Below are 18,828 nucleotides of genomic sequence, written 5' to 3'. Positions count from 1 at the left end.
ATGTTCTTCAATAAAACCTTTTGTATATAACTTGGACTGGATTTTGGTCTCTTGTGAGCTGGGACCTCGGGTGGCTCTGACAGTAAGTCCCCTCCCAAAGAACGCAAAAATTTTTTTTGCAAAGCTCACAAACGGTGACAGCCATGAGTGCGGAGGATCAGCTGACAGCACTGCGAACTACAGTTTCCGAACTCACCGCTGCAGTCCTTGCGTCTCAGAAGAAGCATGACGAAATGGAGAAGCGCTGCCAGGACCTGCAAACAAGGTGGGAGCGTGCAAACAGGGAAGGGTTCCCAGGGTCCAGATCAGAGGGCATTGGACTTCGAAGGCGGGGGGGCAGCCTAGTCACCCACTTCGATGGGAACCTGAAGCACTACCCCAGTTTCAGAGCAGATGTTTTGTATGCATTGCACTTGCTTCGTCATGACTTTAAAGATGAGGAGGAGAAAGTGGGGTTTATTGTTTCTCACTTGCATGGGCCGGCCAGAGACTGGTTGCGCAATTTGTGGCGTGAAGATGGCCCTGCCCGCCGCGATTCTGATGAATTCATTAAAGCGATGGATGCCTGCTTCCAGTCAACCGTAGATTTGGATCTTGCACGCAGGGAGATATTTGGACTGCGGCAAGGCAAAGCCACTGTGCGTCAGTACCATTCCAGATTTTTTGCTTTACTGACTGCGTTACGCTGGGAGAAAGACTGCACACCTGTGAGGGATTTGTTCTGGGAGGGTCTCAGCGGTCCCATAAAGGACGAACTTGCCAGGGGAGACAGACCTCAGACCCAGGAGGAGGTGGTGCAGAGGGCTCTGGCGATTGGGATACGTCACGAGGGACGTCCTTGGCACAATGAGGAAGAACGTCAGGTGCGTCCACCAGCGAGGACGTCTTCTTTCATCCCCAGGGAGTTCAGTCAGTCACATCCCTCGCCGCTGGGGAGGCAGGGGGAGGAGCCGATGGAACTTGGTGGTGCTAAGGCTCAAGCAACAGCCAGAGCCCCAGCTTCCGGTGCAGTAAAGGCGAAGCCTCCTAGAGGGACAAGGAAGTGTTACATCTGCGACAGTGCACTGCACATGGCGAAAGAGTGCCCCCAGAGGCTCCAGAAACACACTGCAGCTTTAGCGACGGTAGCTGCAGAAGTGATCCAGGAAGAGGAACCTCAGGGAAACGACAATGCCTGGCTGGAAGCAGAATTGCTGGGGCTCAGCCAGGCGAATCTGTAGAACAGTCCCCAGCGTCTTTGCAACCCACAGACCCTTTACCACCCAAGCCAGCGGTGCAGCTCACTGCAACACTTCAGTTGCCAAATGGGACCACCCTAGAAGTGCCCCTCACGATCGATTCGGGGAGCAACGCCGATTTCGTGGGGATGCAATTCGTCAAGCAGCATCGCATAGCGCTTCTGCCCGCCACAACGCCTCTGAACGTAGTCACGGTGGATGGCAGGAAATTGCTAGGAGGGCAAGTTGTGCAACAGACACCTCCCATGGTGATGCGGATTGGAGATCACCGAGAAGTCATTAGCTTCAATGTCACCCACCTGTCTGACACGCCTATAGTATTGGGCATGAGTTGGCTGGAGAGACACAGTCCTGCTGTAGCGTGGTACCAACGCCAGATCACCTTTTGTTCATCGTACTGTGCTCAAAATTGCATCCAGTCCTGCCAGGAGGAGGGGGCTGAGCAGCAGCTGCGACTTGGCATGGTGCAGGCAGTACCTAGCAAGTACGAAGGGTTCCTGGAGGTTTTCTGCGAGAAGGAAGCTGACCAGTTGCCGCCCCACAGACCTTATGATTGTGCCATCGATCTGGTGCCGGGGGCACAGTTGCCGACTGCAAAGCTGTATTCCATGTCTGAGGACGAAATGCAAGAGCTCAGGGAGTTCATAGAGCACAATTTGAAGCGTGGATTCATCCGGGAATCGAAAGCAGTGGGGGGCAGTCCTGTGTTCTTTGTGAAGAAGAAGGACACGCCCCAAAAGAGACTCATTGTGGACTATAGAACCATAAACAGTATGACCAAACCCAAGGCCTTCCCCATGCCTAAGATTGATGATCTCCTAGCAACCGTGAGGAAGGGGAAGATCTTCACCAAATTGGATCTGCGTGGAGCGTATAACCTCATAAACATCCGGGAGGGCGATGAGTGGAAAACGGCCATGTTCACGCCTCTGGGCACGTATGAATACAGAGTTATGCCGTTTGGTCTCCAAAATGGATCTCACGTCTTCCAAGCCTTTATGCATCACGTGCTAGCGGGACTCCTCTACAAGAAATGTGTGTGTTTCCTCGACGACATCCTGATCTTTTCGGAGACGGAAGAGGCCCACGAGAGGGACGTAAAGGAAGTCCTGCAAAGACTACGGGAGAACAGGCTCTACGCCAAGTTAGAGAAGTGCCAGTTTGATGTGACGGAGGTGGATTTCCTGGGCTACAAGCTGTCCGACAAGGGGCTGGCCATGGACAGCGTCAAGGTCCGCGCGGTGTTGGACTGGAAGAGCCCACGCAATCGGAAGGAAGTCCAGAGATTCGTCGGCTTTGCCAACTTCTACCGCAAATTCATCAGAGGTTTTGCAAAGGAGACGGCAGCGATCACGGACACTCTGAGTTCCAAGAAGAAGAGGTTCGTGTGGACGGAACAGGCGGAGCGCTCTTTTCGGAAGCTTAAAAGCCTTTTCGCCTCCGAGGAGCAGCTGCTGCACGTGAATCCAGGCAGGCCCATGCGAGTAGAGACTGACGCGTCAGACAGGGCGGTTGGAGCCGTGCTCCTGCAAGAAGATCCACATGGGAACTGGAGACCCGGTGCCTTTTACTCCCAAAAGCTCAGCAAGGCGGAGCAAAACTACACCATATGGGACAGAGAGCTGTTGGCCATTCACGCAGCGTTCAAAGCGTGGCGACACTTCCTCATAGGAGCCAAGCACACAGTACAGGTCCGCACGGATCACAAGAACCTAGAGTATTGGCGCACGGCGAAGCTCCAAAGCCAGAGACACATGCGCTGGGCGGAATTCTTCGCGGATTTCGACTTTCGGATAGAGTACATCCCCGGAGATTCCAACGTTATAGCCGATGCGCTATCCAGGAAACCGCAATATCTCGATGAAGCTACACCAGTAGCAGCCAGGCACATTTTCGCACCGCAGGCGTGGTCGTGCGCTGCCATCACAGTAGATCTGGACGCGGTGCGACGCGCGTTGCAAGTGGATCAGTTCGCACAGTCCAAGATGGAGGAGTTGCGCAGAGGTGTGCAGAGTGGCGAAGATTTCCAACTACGCGACGGGCTGCTAACTCGCAAAGGTGCCCTCTACGTGCCAAGCGACGAGCTTCGCGCAAAGGTTCTGCAGCAGTTGCACGACGCCCCCAGTGCGGGCCACTTCGGCAAGGAGAAGACAATAGAACTGGTGGCAAGGGACTTTTGGTGGCCTCGGATGCGTGGAGAGGTAGCGGATTACGTCGCCAGGTGTGACACTTGTCAAAGGTCCAAGCCAGTACACCAGAAGCCAGCGGGGCTGTTGGAACCGCTGGAAACGCCACAGCAACCGTGGGAGAGGGTAGCCCTGGACTTCGTTACTGACCTGCCCAGCTCCAGAGGGAAGACGGCGGTACTGGTGGTTGTGGACCTGTTCACCAAGATGGCGCACTTCATTCCGTGCGCAAAGGTGGCGACGGCGGAACAGACTGCCAAACTCTTCATTGATCACGTGTTCAAGGTGCATGGGCTGCCGCAGTCCATCCTGTCCAATAGGGGGCGCCAGTTTGTTTCCAATTTTTGGCAGAAGCTTTTAGGTATCCTGAACGTCAAGATCAACCTTACGTCGGCGAGACACCCACAGACCAACGGCCAAGCTGAGAGGGTCAACGCGATCATGCAGCAGTACCTGAGATGTTACGCCAATCAGCGACCCGCAGCTTGGGTGGACTACCTGCCGATGGCAGAGTTTGCCTACAACAACACGAAGCACGTGTCCACGGGGGTGACGCCGTTCTTCGCGAACAACGGTCGTCATCCCAGAACCTTCCCGGGGTTCGGGGCACCGAGAGAGGGGGTGCCGCAAGAAGCCGACCAGTTTGCAGCGGAGCTGCAGGAGGTGCACGAAGAGTTGCGGAGACATTTGGAGCTGGCCAAGCAAGCATATAAGGTGCAGGCAGACAAAAACAGGAGAGCGGGGGAGGAGATCCAGGTGGGGGACTGGGTGTGGTTAGCGGCCCAAGCGATGCCAGCCAAGTCGTTGGCCAAGAAGAAGCTAGGGCACAGGCAGTTAGGGCCGTACCAGGTGGAGGCTAAGATCAACCCTGTAGCCTTTCGACTAGCCCTCCCCGAAGGTTCCAGAGTGCATCCAGTATTTCACAGGTCGGTGCTCACCCCCTACAAGGCACCGCACAGGTTTCAGGAGTCTGAAACAGTCCCGCAACTACACACTAAGTCACAGGAGAGGGAGAGGGCGCCTAGGGCCGAACCACTCAACGAGGTCACAGAAATCCTGGACTCGAGATGGGGGAAAGAGGGGGTAGAATACTTTCTAGCCACAGAGGGCACTCCAGCCAGTGCCAACGGTTGGGTGCCGGGCTACGCTTTAGACGAACCTCTTCTAAAAGACGAGTTCCATGCCCTTTTCCCGCATAGACCCATGCCAGCCGAGTACTTTGATGACTGGCTCTTTACGCCCACACTCTCAGACAGTACTTTCCGGGGTTTTTCTTCAGCCGAGGAGAGAACGCCAGAATCTAGCCCGCCCAGGGGATCGTGCTCCGGGGTGGACACAGAACCCTCTTATTGGTGGGACGAGCAACCAGAGGAGGACTGGCGCAGGAAATGGCTGACGGGACCTTGGCCGGCAGCACCAGACGAGGTACCAATGGAAGAGGGAGAAGAGAACACTTTGGGTCAAGAACCCGAATTCGAACACTCATACACCGAACTGCAAGCAGAGGATATGGAGGTACACAACCTGTATCCTGCATCCACCTCCGAAGAGCTGCAGCTCCTACAACCTGCACCCGATGGGCGGGAGGGGGGAAGGGGGGGCTTCGAGGGGGGGATGGATGTCAGGGTTTCAGGGACAGAGAGCGAGGGGGAGGGGTCCCAGGGCGACGAGGAAGAGGACGACGACGACCCGAGGTTGTCAGTGAGTCCGTCAAGTGAATCCGAGGATTCCCAAAAGGGAGCCCCCCTGGTCAGGCCAAGGGGCAGTAGAGAGGGAAGCAGTCAGAAGCAGGGGAACGAAGAGGGAATCCCCAGTGGGGGTTGGAGATCAGGACCGGCCTCTCCGTCGGAACGGAGTGAAGGGGGTGGAGTTGCCAGTGTGTCAGAAAGAGCAGAACAGGAAGCAGAGAGGGGAAGGAGTTCGGAGCAGAACGTCCTGCCGGAAGGGGAGGAGTGTAGTACCGAGAGTAGCGTAACGGTCGAAAGGAAGGTCAGAGGCAACGTACGCGCGCCAAGTTCAAATGTGGAGGCGCGCGGAAATGAGGAGAGCCCTGAGGAGGAGCCTGGTCCCAAAGCACGAAGGAGGGGGGAGCAGGCGTCAGAAGACTCAGCCTCGGGGGAGTCCCGGAGGGAGGGAGCACAGGGGGGCAGGAAGACCCTGCGGAAAAGGAAGGAGAGGAAAAGGTGGAGCAGTACAAGCCTCTTAAGCTGGTGCAGGGGCGGGACTGACTCAGAGGGGACTTCTAACATCTAAGGGTAACAGATGCTGAGCCACGGAGCTTGGATGTAACGACAACAATGTTCTTCAATAAAACCTTTTGTATATAACTTGGACTGGATTTTGGTCTCTTGTGAGCTGGGACCTCGGGTGGCTCTGACAGTAGTGTTTACATAAGGGTGTGTACTACACCCAGTAGCCATTGCTTGCCGAGCTCATGTGACACCCACTTCCCTCCCAGCCTTGACCTCTGACCTTTGGGGTTTGATCTCTTAACCTTTGCCAGATAGGGTGGCCATTTAAGCGTCACAAAATGCATCATCAAAAAGGAGAAAAGAGAACACAGATTTGCATAAAATGTGCATATGATCATTTATATGTATAGGTGAAAGCTTAGAAATAATTACTGTAATTTAAATAGAAATACAATACATCTCACCATAGCAGGGAAGATTGTGGCGAGATGACCTGTGCCCATTTTGCTGCCCAGGCATTTCTTGTTCTTGGAGTTCTTTATCTTCAAACCTGACTTGGACCAGACAGCCTTCTAGATGTTGCTGAACTGCAGCTCTCATCATCTCTGGTCATTGGTCATGCTGGTTGGGGCTGATTGGAGTTGTAGGTCAGCAGATTCTGGAGAGGTGAAGGTTCCCCCACACCGGATATAGAGGATGCTTTCAAATAGAGGGCTGCCCTCTGATAGGCCTTCAAAAAGTAGGTCCACCTCAAGCATGGCCACCCTAACTCCAAGCATGTGAGAAACAATCCCGGATACCCCCCAGAAGCTATTCTGCCAAGGTGGGAAATAGGAAATCAAAGGAGGACATAATGCTACAGCAGAGGTCCCTGTGCTTCTCTGTCTAGCTGCAGCACTTCAAACATAGACATGAATGCACAGAGATTCTGCAGCTGGGCTTCACTTCAATTTGACAGCCACACATACCTCCTCAATTCCAATTCATGGCCTGGTCCCTCTAACACAAGTGGCATTCGGTGTCATAAAGATGACAGCTTGGAAGACCAAGCTTTTGGCTTTTTCTGCCCCCAAGAGAAGTGTTCACCACTTGCCTTGGTGCCAGAAGCATGATCAGTAGAGAGGAAGGCTGAAACTCTCACGGATGCCTCGGCAATTTCCTGGAGACCTGTGGGAAAGTGATCTGGAGAAGAGAATGCTCTGGGCAGACTGTTTAGGTACATAGGATGTTGCTTTATAGCAAGTCAGACTCTTGGTCCACTTAGCTCATTAGTATCTACATTGACCAGCAGTGGCTCTCTAGGGCTTCGTCAAGGAGTCTCTCCTAGCCCTGCCTGGAGGGATTGAAGCTGAGACCTTCTGCATAGTAAGCAGATATTCTACCAGTGAGCTACAACCCACCCCCTAGATTTGAAGTGTGAAAGTGCTCCAGTTTGACCAATTGGTGGTAGAATGAGGCATCTCAAGAGGAAGGGCTGCAGAGTTCAATGCAAGAAGCAGAGGGCACAAGAGCACTTTTCAAATATATAAATGGCTGCCATAAAATAGATTTAGAGTGCAAGTTTGCAACTAAGGGAAACGACAAGAAGCAGCGGGTGAAGGTTCAGTTGTAGCAAACTGATATGAAGTATATTTTTATGGATGGCTTCCTCGTTATTTTTATTTTTTTCAAAAAAAAGATTGGGAATATACAGTAGGTGCTGCTGTAGAAACCACCCCTAGAAATTTAAAGGAGGACACTGGATGTCCTGCTAGGGATAGTTTAGGAATCCATTGTTTCTGGGACTCTCCGGGCTGCTTAATATGTGTCCTTTCTCTTATAGGGATGGGGGAAGTATGCATGTCTATATCTCTGCACACCATTCTATGTGAAGACCATGCTAGCACCTATTTCCCCAGAAGGTGTAGCTGACAGCAAAACAGACATGTGTGCATTCACACATGGTAGTCTCTCCTCTGCATATACTCCTTACACCCATTTTCACACACCGTTTGAAGCAGCATTTAATTAGCCACCTGTCTTTGCGCTGAACAGAATGAAGAGTGAAGAGCTGATGATCGCTGTGAATGATATTGCTGCTGGGCGGTAATTTAAGAATAAACTTAAACAGATTGCCATCATTCTGCACATGGAAGCGGCCGCAGAGATGATACGGTGAAAGGCTCAGTGCCCCACAGTTGCTAGGTAACTTCATGGCGGTTTCGATGTAACCTGCTAATCAGAGAAGGAATGAAGAGGAGCAACATCCACATTACTGAGAGGCCGGGGTTGTGTGTGAGAGAGACGGGGGGTGGGGTGGGGGGGAGTGTGTTGTATTAGTCCCGCTGATTCTTCTTGCTTTTAAACTATCAGAAGGGCTCAGTCCTTCCATATTGTTTGCGTCTGCATGTGTGTGCTTGTGTGCATTTGTTTGTGTGCACTTGGCAACAATATTTTGCTGCCTGAAACCCTTCTCTGGTTCACCACCCTGTAGCCAGCCTGCAAACAGTATCCTGACTGGGGCTCCTGTTTCCCCCCCTGCCTGCCCTGTTAAAGGGTAGGAAAAAGGCAGCAGGCTGAAATCTTTGTCTGTGGTTTGGCCCTCCCATTTGGCAGCATGCATGCTGGCTCTCTGCTTGTGATGCCCACTCTGATTGTGTGGGTTGGTTTTGGTCAGCAGGTGGGTGGATGCTGGCCCTGCCTTTGGCCCCCCGGCAGATTCCACATGTGCTTTCAATGTCCATGTCATCTGCAAAAGAATCCCTTGTCCCTGCTCCTCAAGCTTGTGACTCTGCTATGAGTTGAATGGATCCAGTAGACCAGGGTGTGGACGGGCAGGGTTTGCCCATGAATGTATTTTGTGTTTCGGGGTGGGTGGGGTGGGCAATATGGACAACAGCCCCAGCCTACATGACCGAGCAGGTGAAGCCACAGCATTCCTTCAGAAGGGTGAGGCCTGTCTTTGTTACATATGGTGTAGAGGTTTGCTGTCCTCTTGAGGTCATCCTCCTTTCTTTTACTGGAGCTGTGAAGGAACAAACAGTTACTGCTATGGGAACAGGGGCTCATGCTCAGGCCCTATGATAGCCACCAATCTGCCTGAGGTAAGCAGGTGTCTACATCTGGGGTCCACACAACGCATATGGAAGGTGTGAGGTGCTGGCCCATAACCAACCAGTGGAGGATTGTTCATATGAGCAAATGGGGCACTGCCCCACCAAGCTCTGTCTGCCCTCAACCAGACCTCCACCTGTCTGCTTCCTTACAGCCAGTCCAGGGCGTGACACTGGCTGTAAGCCTTATCTTCCTTAGTTTCAGTGTTGCCCTTCTAGAACTTGGCAGCGAGGAGAGTGGAGGCAAAACTAGAATTTGCTGACTCCAGTTGCCATTGACTCTGGCTCCACCTACTGTTGACCTCCCTACCTTCTGCCTTGCTAGTTCCAATGAGTGCCAGCCACCATTGTAACCAAGTCATGTGTATATTTGTATATTTGGTGGCAGCAGCAAATCACATATGGCACCAACCCTCCACTCCAAACTACACTCAGTGGGAACAGCTGCCAGCGCTGATAAGTATCTGTGTGTGCATATTTGCATTTGCAAACATAAACTTTTCACATTTACACTGGACTTTAATAAGATATACTAGTAAAAATATTGGGCCACTCATTTTTTAAAAAGTAGATAATTCAGGATCTTTTTGATTACGAAGCAAGAAATAAAAATAATATGCACAAATCATATAAGCAGCTGCTTCCTGCATAGGCTAGCTATTTTCCAGTTGCAAACAACTTCTCCTCCTCCTCCTTTTGAGCAGGGTGTGTGTGTGTGTGTGTGTGTGTGTCCTGGCTAATGGACATTATCCAGACTGCACGGGAACCTCTTCACACAAATGGCTTCCCTTCTGGAGCAGCATCGATGCACAATGGATTCAGCCATACAAGATAGCAAAACCCAGATATATGAATGAAAAAGAGCAAAGAGTGCAGAATCATAACACCTAATCTAAATTATGCAAATTTGCATCATTTACACAGGTTACAGATTTCAACTTTTCTTGGTGCAATAGAGATAGAGAAAAAGATGATAGAGATCGAGATATAGCATGGAGGAAACACAATCCTGTTCCTACATACACACAGCAGTGGAAAGTGTTTATATTTCAGAAAGGGAGGCTGCTCACTCCCAAGTACCTACTTGTTTTCGGAAGGCAGGTTTTGGAAATCCTGGTCTTCAAAAACTCTGCCATTTCTTTGTCTTCTTCTCGTTCTCTGTGGAAGGAGGAAATTGGTTACTACTCTGTGGGTGAGATTTGAATCCCAACAATAAGCAACCATTGCTTGGTGTGTGTGTGAAGGTATGGCTATAATCCAGATAGGTTAGAGTCAAGGTATCCTGAATTATTGTTCTTCAAATCTCGGTGAAGGATGAGGCTGCTTTTTGTTCTTTCTTGGCTCCAGGGAATATTTGCTTTCAGAAAGAGTGGTGCTTCACTGACATGCACAGCTCCTTTCCCCTGCTTGTACCAGTACCCCAAGCCTTTGTTTTTTGCCCTTTATTTAAAAAATAAATAAATTTTAAAATCTGCCTAGACTCCAGTATTGCAATACTGTCCGGAAGCAATGGTATAAATCTACAGATCAAAAAGGTTGATCATATCTGGAGACAATGATTTGAGTTTTTGCTGAGTGATGTAGAGTAAGCCCTGCCTCCACCTCCTCGCCTTACCTTTGGAAAAGTCCCTTAAAAAAACAAAACAATATGCGACAATGAATTTAACAGCACACACATTTACAATTGCCCTGTGTGGAACTGAGGAGGCAACAGAAGCAAAGTCTGCCTGCGTACCCCAACCAAATAGTGAATAAAATTGGCTTCAAATACTCAAGGTGACTCCAGGCCAGCTACCTTCACTCAGTCTCACCTACTTCACAGTGTTGTTGTGGGAATAATATGGGATAACCCCTGGGTATGCTGCCCTGGGCTTCTTGAAGGAAAGGTGGAAAACATATATGAACAGCACTAGGTGCATGCCAACACTGAGCTGGAGCCAGGAAGCTGGCACAGCTGTTGGTATCCATGTGTACCTGAGCCTTTCAAACTCCACGTCATCCACCAGGAAATCTCGAGTCTCCACAAGTTTGTGAATCTGCTGCACTAGCTCCTCCTCCTGCTGCTTGTCTTCTTTAGATTTTTTATTTTCTGCAAAATAGGGGGAAACCCACAAAGCAATAAGTTAATGGCAGAGGAATAACAACAAATGGATTTCACGAGAGATATGTGGGTGTCCCCTGCCTGACACAGGGCCCTCTCAGTAGTGGCATCCTAGTGGTGGAACACTTTCCCCAGAAAGGTTTGCCTGGCACTCACCTTACTGTCCTTTCAATGCCAGGCAAATACCTTTTTGATTTTGTTTCCCTGAGCATCTTATACACAATGTTAATGTGTTTCTCGTGTTGCTGAATCAAAAGCTCAGTGGAGCTACTTCAACCTGTAGCTGAACTAGCAAAAAGGAAAGACAAATTCTGAAGCTTGTAGAGGTCAAAATGTGACAGTGGATCAGCCTCTCTACTCTTCCTTGACTTTAGACTGCTCTGTAATTAACTGATTCACAGAATCATAGACTTGTAGAGTTTGAGCTCGTTTCTCCCTCTCTTCCCAAGTCCATGCTTCTACAAAGTCCATGATGCCTTTGGTAGAGGCTATTCTCGCAGGCCAGATCTCACTCATAGAATCATCACCTTGTTATGGTGAATGGACTTGCACGTTCCTATGTGCCGTCAGGAGTCTCATACTCCCAGTAGGGTCACCCAAGGCGATAAGGTCAAAGGGGAGAAGCTAGATAAAGAATGATCCAAGAAGTCCTCAAGGGCAGAAGAGGTGGAAGGCAACAATATTGTTATGTTACAATGGCTCTGAAGGCGGACGAGGGCTACAGCAGATAAGAAACTACTGATCGTCATGATACTCATGACCTCAGAATAGAGCCTGACTGCGAAGACCATGCATTGATTAGTATGCACTGATCTCCACACATAGAACAAATTCATGCGCAGGCGTCTTCCAAAAACCCATCCACACACTTTTAAATAAATAGATAATAGATAAATATAAAGTATGCATCCAACTGTTCTCCAGCAATGGCTAAGCAGCATTTGAGTAGCCCCTCCATAAGGACAACTTGGCTTGCTGGTGGAGATGGAATTGGTTGAGGGGCAGAAAAGCAGAGTGGCAGGGCTGAAAGTCTCAGTGCTAGGCAGTGGACAAGACCTGGAGGATGAAGACCCATGTTGTAGGGCACTGTTGTACAAACAGAGAGTGAGTTGGTACTGATCAAGCTGCACCATGAAGAAAAGGAGGATGCATCTTGGACTTGAGAAAGTTTACCATATTTAAACATTTGGGCTGTTGGACAATGACTTTCAGGACCAACTTGCAGTCCTCTGTCTAAACATCTTCAACCAAACATAGTGGTGGTTTCCACCATGACCTCCTATGGATGGTTGTAAATCTTTGTTCCTCCCCACAGGCTCTTTCATCCTCCCAACCTTTTCATGAAGGTTCTTCTCGATTTTGTCTAACCTTTATTCACTTCTTAATGATGGCACCCCTTAACTGGGACTGGGTGTGACAGACAATGCTATGAGCAGTACCTATTTATAAAACTATTATTATTTTCCCCCGTGGTAATTGTGGCAGAATGGGTTTTATACAGCTTTAGTAAGTTTCACCTGTTCTGAGATGCCTGGGTTCTCCTCCTGCCTTGCTTAACATTTAAAAATTCAGATTCCAAAGCTAGCCAAGCATCTCTGAGACAAGAAAAGTCTTAGGATAACTTTGCATTGGCCTGTTTAATTCCCATTCCTTTGCAACATCCTCTCCTGGCTTAGTGGCATTGGAGGCCAAGTGATCCTGCAAATGGCAAACCCCACTGGTGAATAGGGTAGAGGTGGGGAATCCACAACCCTCCAGATGTTATTGGACTCCAACTCCCATCAGCCCCATCCAACATGGCCAGTGGACAGGGGTGATTGGAGTTATATTTGAGCAATAGCTAGAGGTCATAAGCTCCTCATATCTCAATACATGGGGATGGCACCAACAAAGCTTTGTGGAAAAACAAGGTGCTAAGAAAACTCACTCCCTGGGAAAGTTGCCATGGGTTTGGGCCTTACCTGGCACTGCAATCAGCTTCTGCAACTCCTTTTTCAATCTGGTGATTTCCTTACAAAGCTGGATGTCATCCATCCTGAAAAGACAAGGGAGGGAGCCTCAATCCCTTGTCCACAAGAGACCACAGAGATAAGTCACTTGAGCATCCCTTGCTGCAAATCCTAATCATTTACTTTCCGCATGCTGCTGGGAAGAACTCCAAGCTGCGTTGGACACATTTGGCTGAAACCAGTCGCTTGGGGCCTTTGATACTACCTTGCAACAGATTATATGTGGAATATTTCTTGTTTATCGTTTTCCACTTTCTAATCCATCACCTGCATTTTACACTTTAAAACTCTCTAGCTGCTCCACAACCTTTCTCCCAAATTAGTAAATTTCTACAAGACAGGTAAGTGAAGCAGCATGCGTTTCTACATGCAGAATGCAACAAGGGATCATTTAAGGAGCTGTAGAAGACAAGGAGAGTTTACACTAGGGGCATGCACATTTGCTTCAGACAAACCTTGAATCCCAAGCCAAATCAGGAAGATTTGACGAGAACTAGGGCTCTTCTAAGGTGGGTGTCCAATGCAATGTCACAGACTGAATCAGGCTGCTTCCAAAGCCTCTGGGATTGTCTTGGATATTTGGACATCCCAGAATACCTCTGGACACCTCCAGATTTGTCAGTATTATTACATTGCGTACCTGAACTTGTGTTCACACATTTAAAGTGGATTAAGGCACTTCTTCACCCTTGTGACAATGAAACACGACCAGAAAATTGCACTAGAATATGTGGAATAACGGCCAAATATTGTGCAAATGAACAGCATGTATGGGTTTGCCCTTTCTTCTGAATAGGCATTTGTAGTGATTGGGCTTATAGTAGACTATGAGGAAGATCAAGCTCCAACATTGTAGCAAGGTATCATGAACCAATGGCAGGGACCAAGTGGTGGCACTAGAGGGAGAGATATGCCCAGGAACACAGAACCTATTGCAAAAAAATCAAGGGCAGCCTGTTTGAGAGCTTTGAACAAATATGATCCAGTCTACAATCTTCTCTCAGCCATGAAACTGACTTCCCTGTAGATGCCCTTCAGGCAAGTCACTGCCTTTCAGCCTAATCTGTCTTCATGAATAAGAGGAGAAATCTGTACACTGAGGAGTGCGACAGAAATAATAAACTATAGATCTGCATCCCAGCAAATGGATTTGAATCAGTGTTGCTCCTCTAATGACTCAGTCACAAGCTGAATAATTCCAGAGGATACTGTTCTCTAAATAGGCAACCCTATCATTTATCTTGGTCACTGGAGAAACCCTATGAGAATACAGCCAAATGTGTTGATACCCATTCAAAGCCAAGAAATAATTTTATACAGAAGACATGATTCAGGTTTCCTCCCCACATGCCAGCTGTTTCTTCTCTCCATTCTCCTTCAGTTTAGACTGCATTTTGGTTTTATAATGTGATGCTTTTAGGATTACAAGAAGCATATTTGGGTGGAGGGCTTCTTCTAAGATAATCTGATAACCTGGAATGCTCTTTTTCAGGAAACACCAACACACACATACAGGAATCATAACTTGGACAGGACTGAGACAGAGGAGGGAAAACAGCGTTCAAGAATAATTGGCAGTGAGATACTAATTCACCTTTCTGAGGACAACTTGGTGATAGTCAGAAGAAACTGCACCTGTGGTTTGCAAATTATCTGTAGCCTTGGGTGCCAAATCACTCTTAGAATCATTAAGGGTTAGAAATCGAATTCCTAGCTAGATTTAACTTGGGGCTGCTGGGAGCAAAAGTTGTCTATATTGATCCATGCTCGCTAGCTTGCAGTGATGCTTGATACCATCTATGGCTAGCATGCCATGGAAAATGGAGAAGGCTGTGTACTTGGAGCATACGGTGCTGACCTTTAAAGCCCTAAACGGTCTCAGCCCTGAAGGAGCATCTCCACCTTCGCTCAGCTCAGACACCGAGGTCCTCCTCCAAGGACCTTCTGGTGGTTTCCTCACTGTAAGAAGTGAAGTTACAGGGAACCAGGCAGAGGGCCTTCTCAGTAGTGGCAACTGCCCTGTGGTACACCCTCCCATCAGATGTCAAAGAAATAAACAATTAGCTGACTTTTAGAAGACATCTGAAGGCAGCCCTGTATAGGGAAGTTGTAAATGTTTAGTGTTTTATCATGCTTTTCTATTTGTTGAAAGCCACCCAGGGTGGCTGGGGCAACCCAATCAGATGGGTGGGGTATAGCAACAACAACAGCACAAGGAAAAGTCCCAGAAACAGTATAGCAGCAACTCCTATAAGTAGTCCTTGTATGCCATGTCAGCTGTGTCTCATTGATCTAGTTCCCCTTAGTCCAGGGCATGGTCTGGGGGCATATGATGTAGTCACCATTGCTGCTGCTAAGCAGGTCTGGGTCTGGTCATTTTCTGGATGGGAGATCTTCTGGGAACCACTTTGAGTATGTCGTCTTGAGATGCTTGAAAGAAGAAAGGTGGGATATGATTGTACTGCAATAAACAGATGTATAATAAACTTTGCTGTGCAGTACTATCATATTGTGGGTGCTCCAATATGAGCAGATAGAATTATATTATGTCTGCAGTGACTCAAAGAGCCATGTACAGTAAAGCAGAAATTAGGAGCTGTTCAACTGCATTGCAAGGAGATAGATACAATTTAAGAACTTGGATTCTTTTTTAAAAAAAAACAACATTGGTATTTTACACCCATTTCATGCCTTATTTTTAAATTGAATGTGAATTACTAAGTAATTCTGTAATGATTTATGGAGACCCCTTGGCTTAAACAAATACATTTTATCTGACAACAAAAGAAAGCTGGCTAAAATTAATGAAATTTTATTATCTAATTGTCTTTACAGAGCCACAATAGAGATTGTTGTATTATCCATCAGCGAATTTGTGTTGGCTACCTTTTGTGTATGTCTGTGTAATTTTACTTCCTATAGCACATCCCTGCAGCAAAAGAATTATGTGCATAATATACATGGGTTACATTCATCAGAACAGTGCATCTAATTGCATTACATTATGTAACCATCCTGGCAATCTCTCTTTTTTCTTGGGTTTTCCATTTTTCACAGAGGTCTTTTGATGTGCTAATTAATCCACACAGCCTTGCTCAGCCTGTCTTTAATAAGTGAAAAGAAAAGTGGTCCTAAATGATGAGTGAAGCCCCCACCTAGGTACCATTTGATTCCTAAACCCTTTGTAGCAACTACTCTCGTTATAATAATTCCCCCTTCCCTGCAGACATGAGGGCTAGGGGCATACTTTTGTATAGCAGGAAATCTTCAGGAGCACCAGATTCCATATTATGAACCATAGTCCATTAAGAATGGCAGAATGCAGGCATGGCCAACTGACAACCTGTGGTCTAGGTCCAGCCTCCAATACAATTTCTCCTAACCCCGGAAAGACCGACCAATTTGAATTATAGTAAATTGACAACCTACAATTTCACAGGTAAAGAAATCGGGGATGGGGGGTGGGAGAGTTGGTAAGAACACAATTCTATGCATGCTTTCTTGGAAGTAAGCCCCACTGAATGTAGTGGGGCTTGCCTCTGAGTAAACATGCATCAGAATGCACAGTAGGTTTTAAGCAACAGACATTTCCACATTTTGTTATATCTCTCTTTTTGCTCTTGAGACCTGAGAATACAGGATAGTCCTCCTTGGCTTAATGCGTTAGAACATAGGTAGGCAAACTAAGGCCCAGGGGCCAGATCCGGCCCAATTGCCTTCTAAATCCGGCCCACGGACGGTCTGGGAATCAGTGTGTTTTTACATGAGTAGAAAGTGTTCTTTTATTTAAAATGCATCTCTGGGTTATTTGTGGGGCCTGCCTGGTGTTTGTACATGAGTAGAATGTGTGCTTTTATTTAAAATGCATCTTGGGTTATATGAGGGGCATACGAATTCATTCATTTCCCTCTAAAAAAATATAGTCTGGCCTCCCACAAGGTCTGAGGGACAATGGACTGGGCGCCTGCTGAAAAAGTTTGCTGACCCCTGATTTAGAGTTCCTGCTCCCTTGCAGTTGACATCATCACTGTCATGGATGTATTGTTGGCTCAAAGTTTAACTAAAAGGCTGGCTATTCTGGAAGTATTGAGAAATCAGTGCAGAGTTCCTACAACCTGCTGTACGGATTTCTGGGAAAATGCTTGCAAAGCAAACTGTTACGTCAAGGTAACAAATGTCTATCATCTTATATCGTGGATCTTTCCCTGCTGCAAATTCCATGGTGATTGCATTCAGGTTTTAATATCTGCTCCAGAAAACCAATTCCACAGTTTTTACTTCCTAAAAGTTGAGCTTTTATTGTAGACTAGAAGGCCCTTGGAATTCCTTCTAACTCTACATTTCTAAGATTTTAATGAGTGAGAAAATGAAAAGTTAAAAAAAACAAATATGAAAGGCCAGAAATGGACAGGCTGTTCCTCCACCTTTTACTTAAAGAGCTCCACTAAAGCAGGCCAGGGGCCAATCTAGTCTAGCATCCTGTTCTCATAGTGGCCAACCAGATCCCTATGAGAGGCCTGCAAGCAGGATCTTGGCTCAACAGCACTCTCCTCCTCCTATAGTTTCCAGCACCTGGTATTCAGTGGAGGCAGAGCATAGCCCTCGTGGCTAGAGCCAGAGATAGCCTTATCCTCAGTGAATTTAGTGGATCATCTCTTAACATTGTCCCAGAGTGGTGTAGTGGTTAAGGGCAGTGGACTTGTAATCTGGTGAACCGGGTTCGTGTCTCCGCTCCTCCACATGCAGCCGCTGGGTGACCTTGGGCTAGTCACACTTCTCTGAAGTCTCTCAGCCCCACTCACCTCACAAAGTGTTTGTTATGGGGGAGGAAGGGAAAGGAGAATGTTAGCCACTTGAGACTCCTTTGGGTAGTGATAAAGCAGGATATCAAATCCAAACTCCTCCTCCTCTTCTTGTGCCACTGGATTTCATAGTTTAATAATACACTGTGAGAAGAAGTACTGTCTTTTGTCTATTATGACTCTTCCAATGTTTAGCTTTATTGGATGCACCTGTGTTCTAGTATCATGAAAGAGGGAGAAGAGCTTTTCCACTTTCTTCATGCCAAGCTGCCTGCAGAACTCAGCAGGGCATTGGATAAGGCAGCTAAACCACCTACACAAACCCAAAGAATTGCTCTTTCAAAGCACAGCAACTGCTACTCCTCTTCTACCGCATGAGGAAAATATACAGGTATTTTGCTACTGATGTCAGAACTCTTGTTTTTGCATATGTAACGAACTAATAGAGGCATATGATTTATTATTTTATGGGGGGGCTGGGGGGCACACTAAGCAGACAGAGGGAGCTAGCCATGGTTCTGTCTTCTAACAGTTCTTAGAACAGGAATATCCAAAGTCTGTTTTGGGGGCCTAATCTGGCCTCTGTGGCAGTTTATTTGTTTATTTATTGGGGTCAAATCCTTAAAAAAGCTCAACAAGTTGAATGAATCATAAAAAAGCTCAACCACTCTGGGGTAAAATCGTAAAAAAATCTTGACAACTTTGGTTGGCCCCCACGCATGTTCACTTTATCAAATCTGGCCCTCTTTGGAAAAAATTTGGTCACCCTTGCCTTTGAAGAACTGGGCATGGAATCTGATTGTAGCTCTTTCAGGCACTGCAACTCACCATTGAAAAACTATAAGGCCCTGTTCACACTTAATTTAGGTTTTGTGCTACCTACCATCTGTACTTTGAAAGTAAAACCTAAATTGGCAAGATTGGACACCATTTAAAAATACACTCTGCTGCATAAACTTCTCTCACAAGCAATGCTTTCTGGGGGGTGGGGAGGCCTTTTTAGCATCCCTTGAAGAAATATTCTTAACTTAAAACAATTTCCTTGCTAACTAAAAGACTATTCCACATATTGCCTAATCAGTCAGCTAGCTACCTCTTAAGCTGCTGTAGTGGAAGCAGCAAGTCTAATTATCTTCTGTACTCCCAGTCAGCAATCTGGCAGCTGCATTCTGGGTTAGTTGTAGTTTCCAAGTCACTTTCACAGGCTT

General features: G+C 47.6%; 1 protein-coding gene and 1 long non-coding RNA gene across 4 annotated transcripts in view; both read right to left on the bottom strand.

Annotated features, from left to right (window-relative positions):
* The window catches only part of LOC310838531, a 77,596-nt gene that overhangs the window by 2,017 nt on the left and 56,751 nt on the right, over window positions 1-18,828 (bottom strand). The gene's annotated exons all lie outside the window — the stretch shown is intronic.
* Window positions 5,989-18,828, bottom strand: part of LOC310838495 (bMERB domain-containing protein 1-like) — a 36,708-nt gene continuing 23,868 nt past the window's right edge. For all 3 annotated transcript variants that reach the window (XM_083725988.1, XM_083725989.1, XM_083725987.1), the window contains 4 exons: window positions 12,771-12,844; window positions 10,683-10,797; window positions 9,793-9,866; window positions 5,989-8,620 (listed from right to left, as the gene is read on the bottom strand). In XM_083725988.1, coding sequence (XP_083582114.1) covers window positions 8,502-8,620; window positions 9,793-9,866; window positions 10,683-10,797; window positions 12,771-12,844 — 382 coding nt within the window. In that variant the 3' untranslated portion in view covers window positions 5,989-8,501. The remainder of the gene's footprint in view (window positions 8,621-9,792; window positions 9,867-10,682; window positions 10,798-12,770; window positions 12,845-18,828) is intronic.

This window comes from Podarcis gaigeae (assembly GCF_964106915.1).
Source record: "Podarcis gaigeae genome assembly, chromosome: 2".
In the NCBI taxonomy this organism is placed as follows: domain Eukaryota; kingdom Metazoa; phylum Chordata; class Lepidosauria; order Squamata; family Lacertidae; genus Podarcis; species Podarcis gaigeae.
Note: the sequence above shows the minus strand (reverse complement) of the source record. Positions and strands in the feature narration are given on the sequence as shown.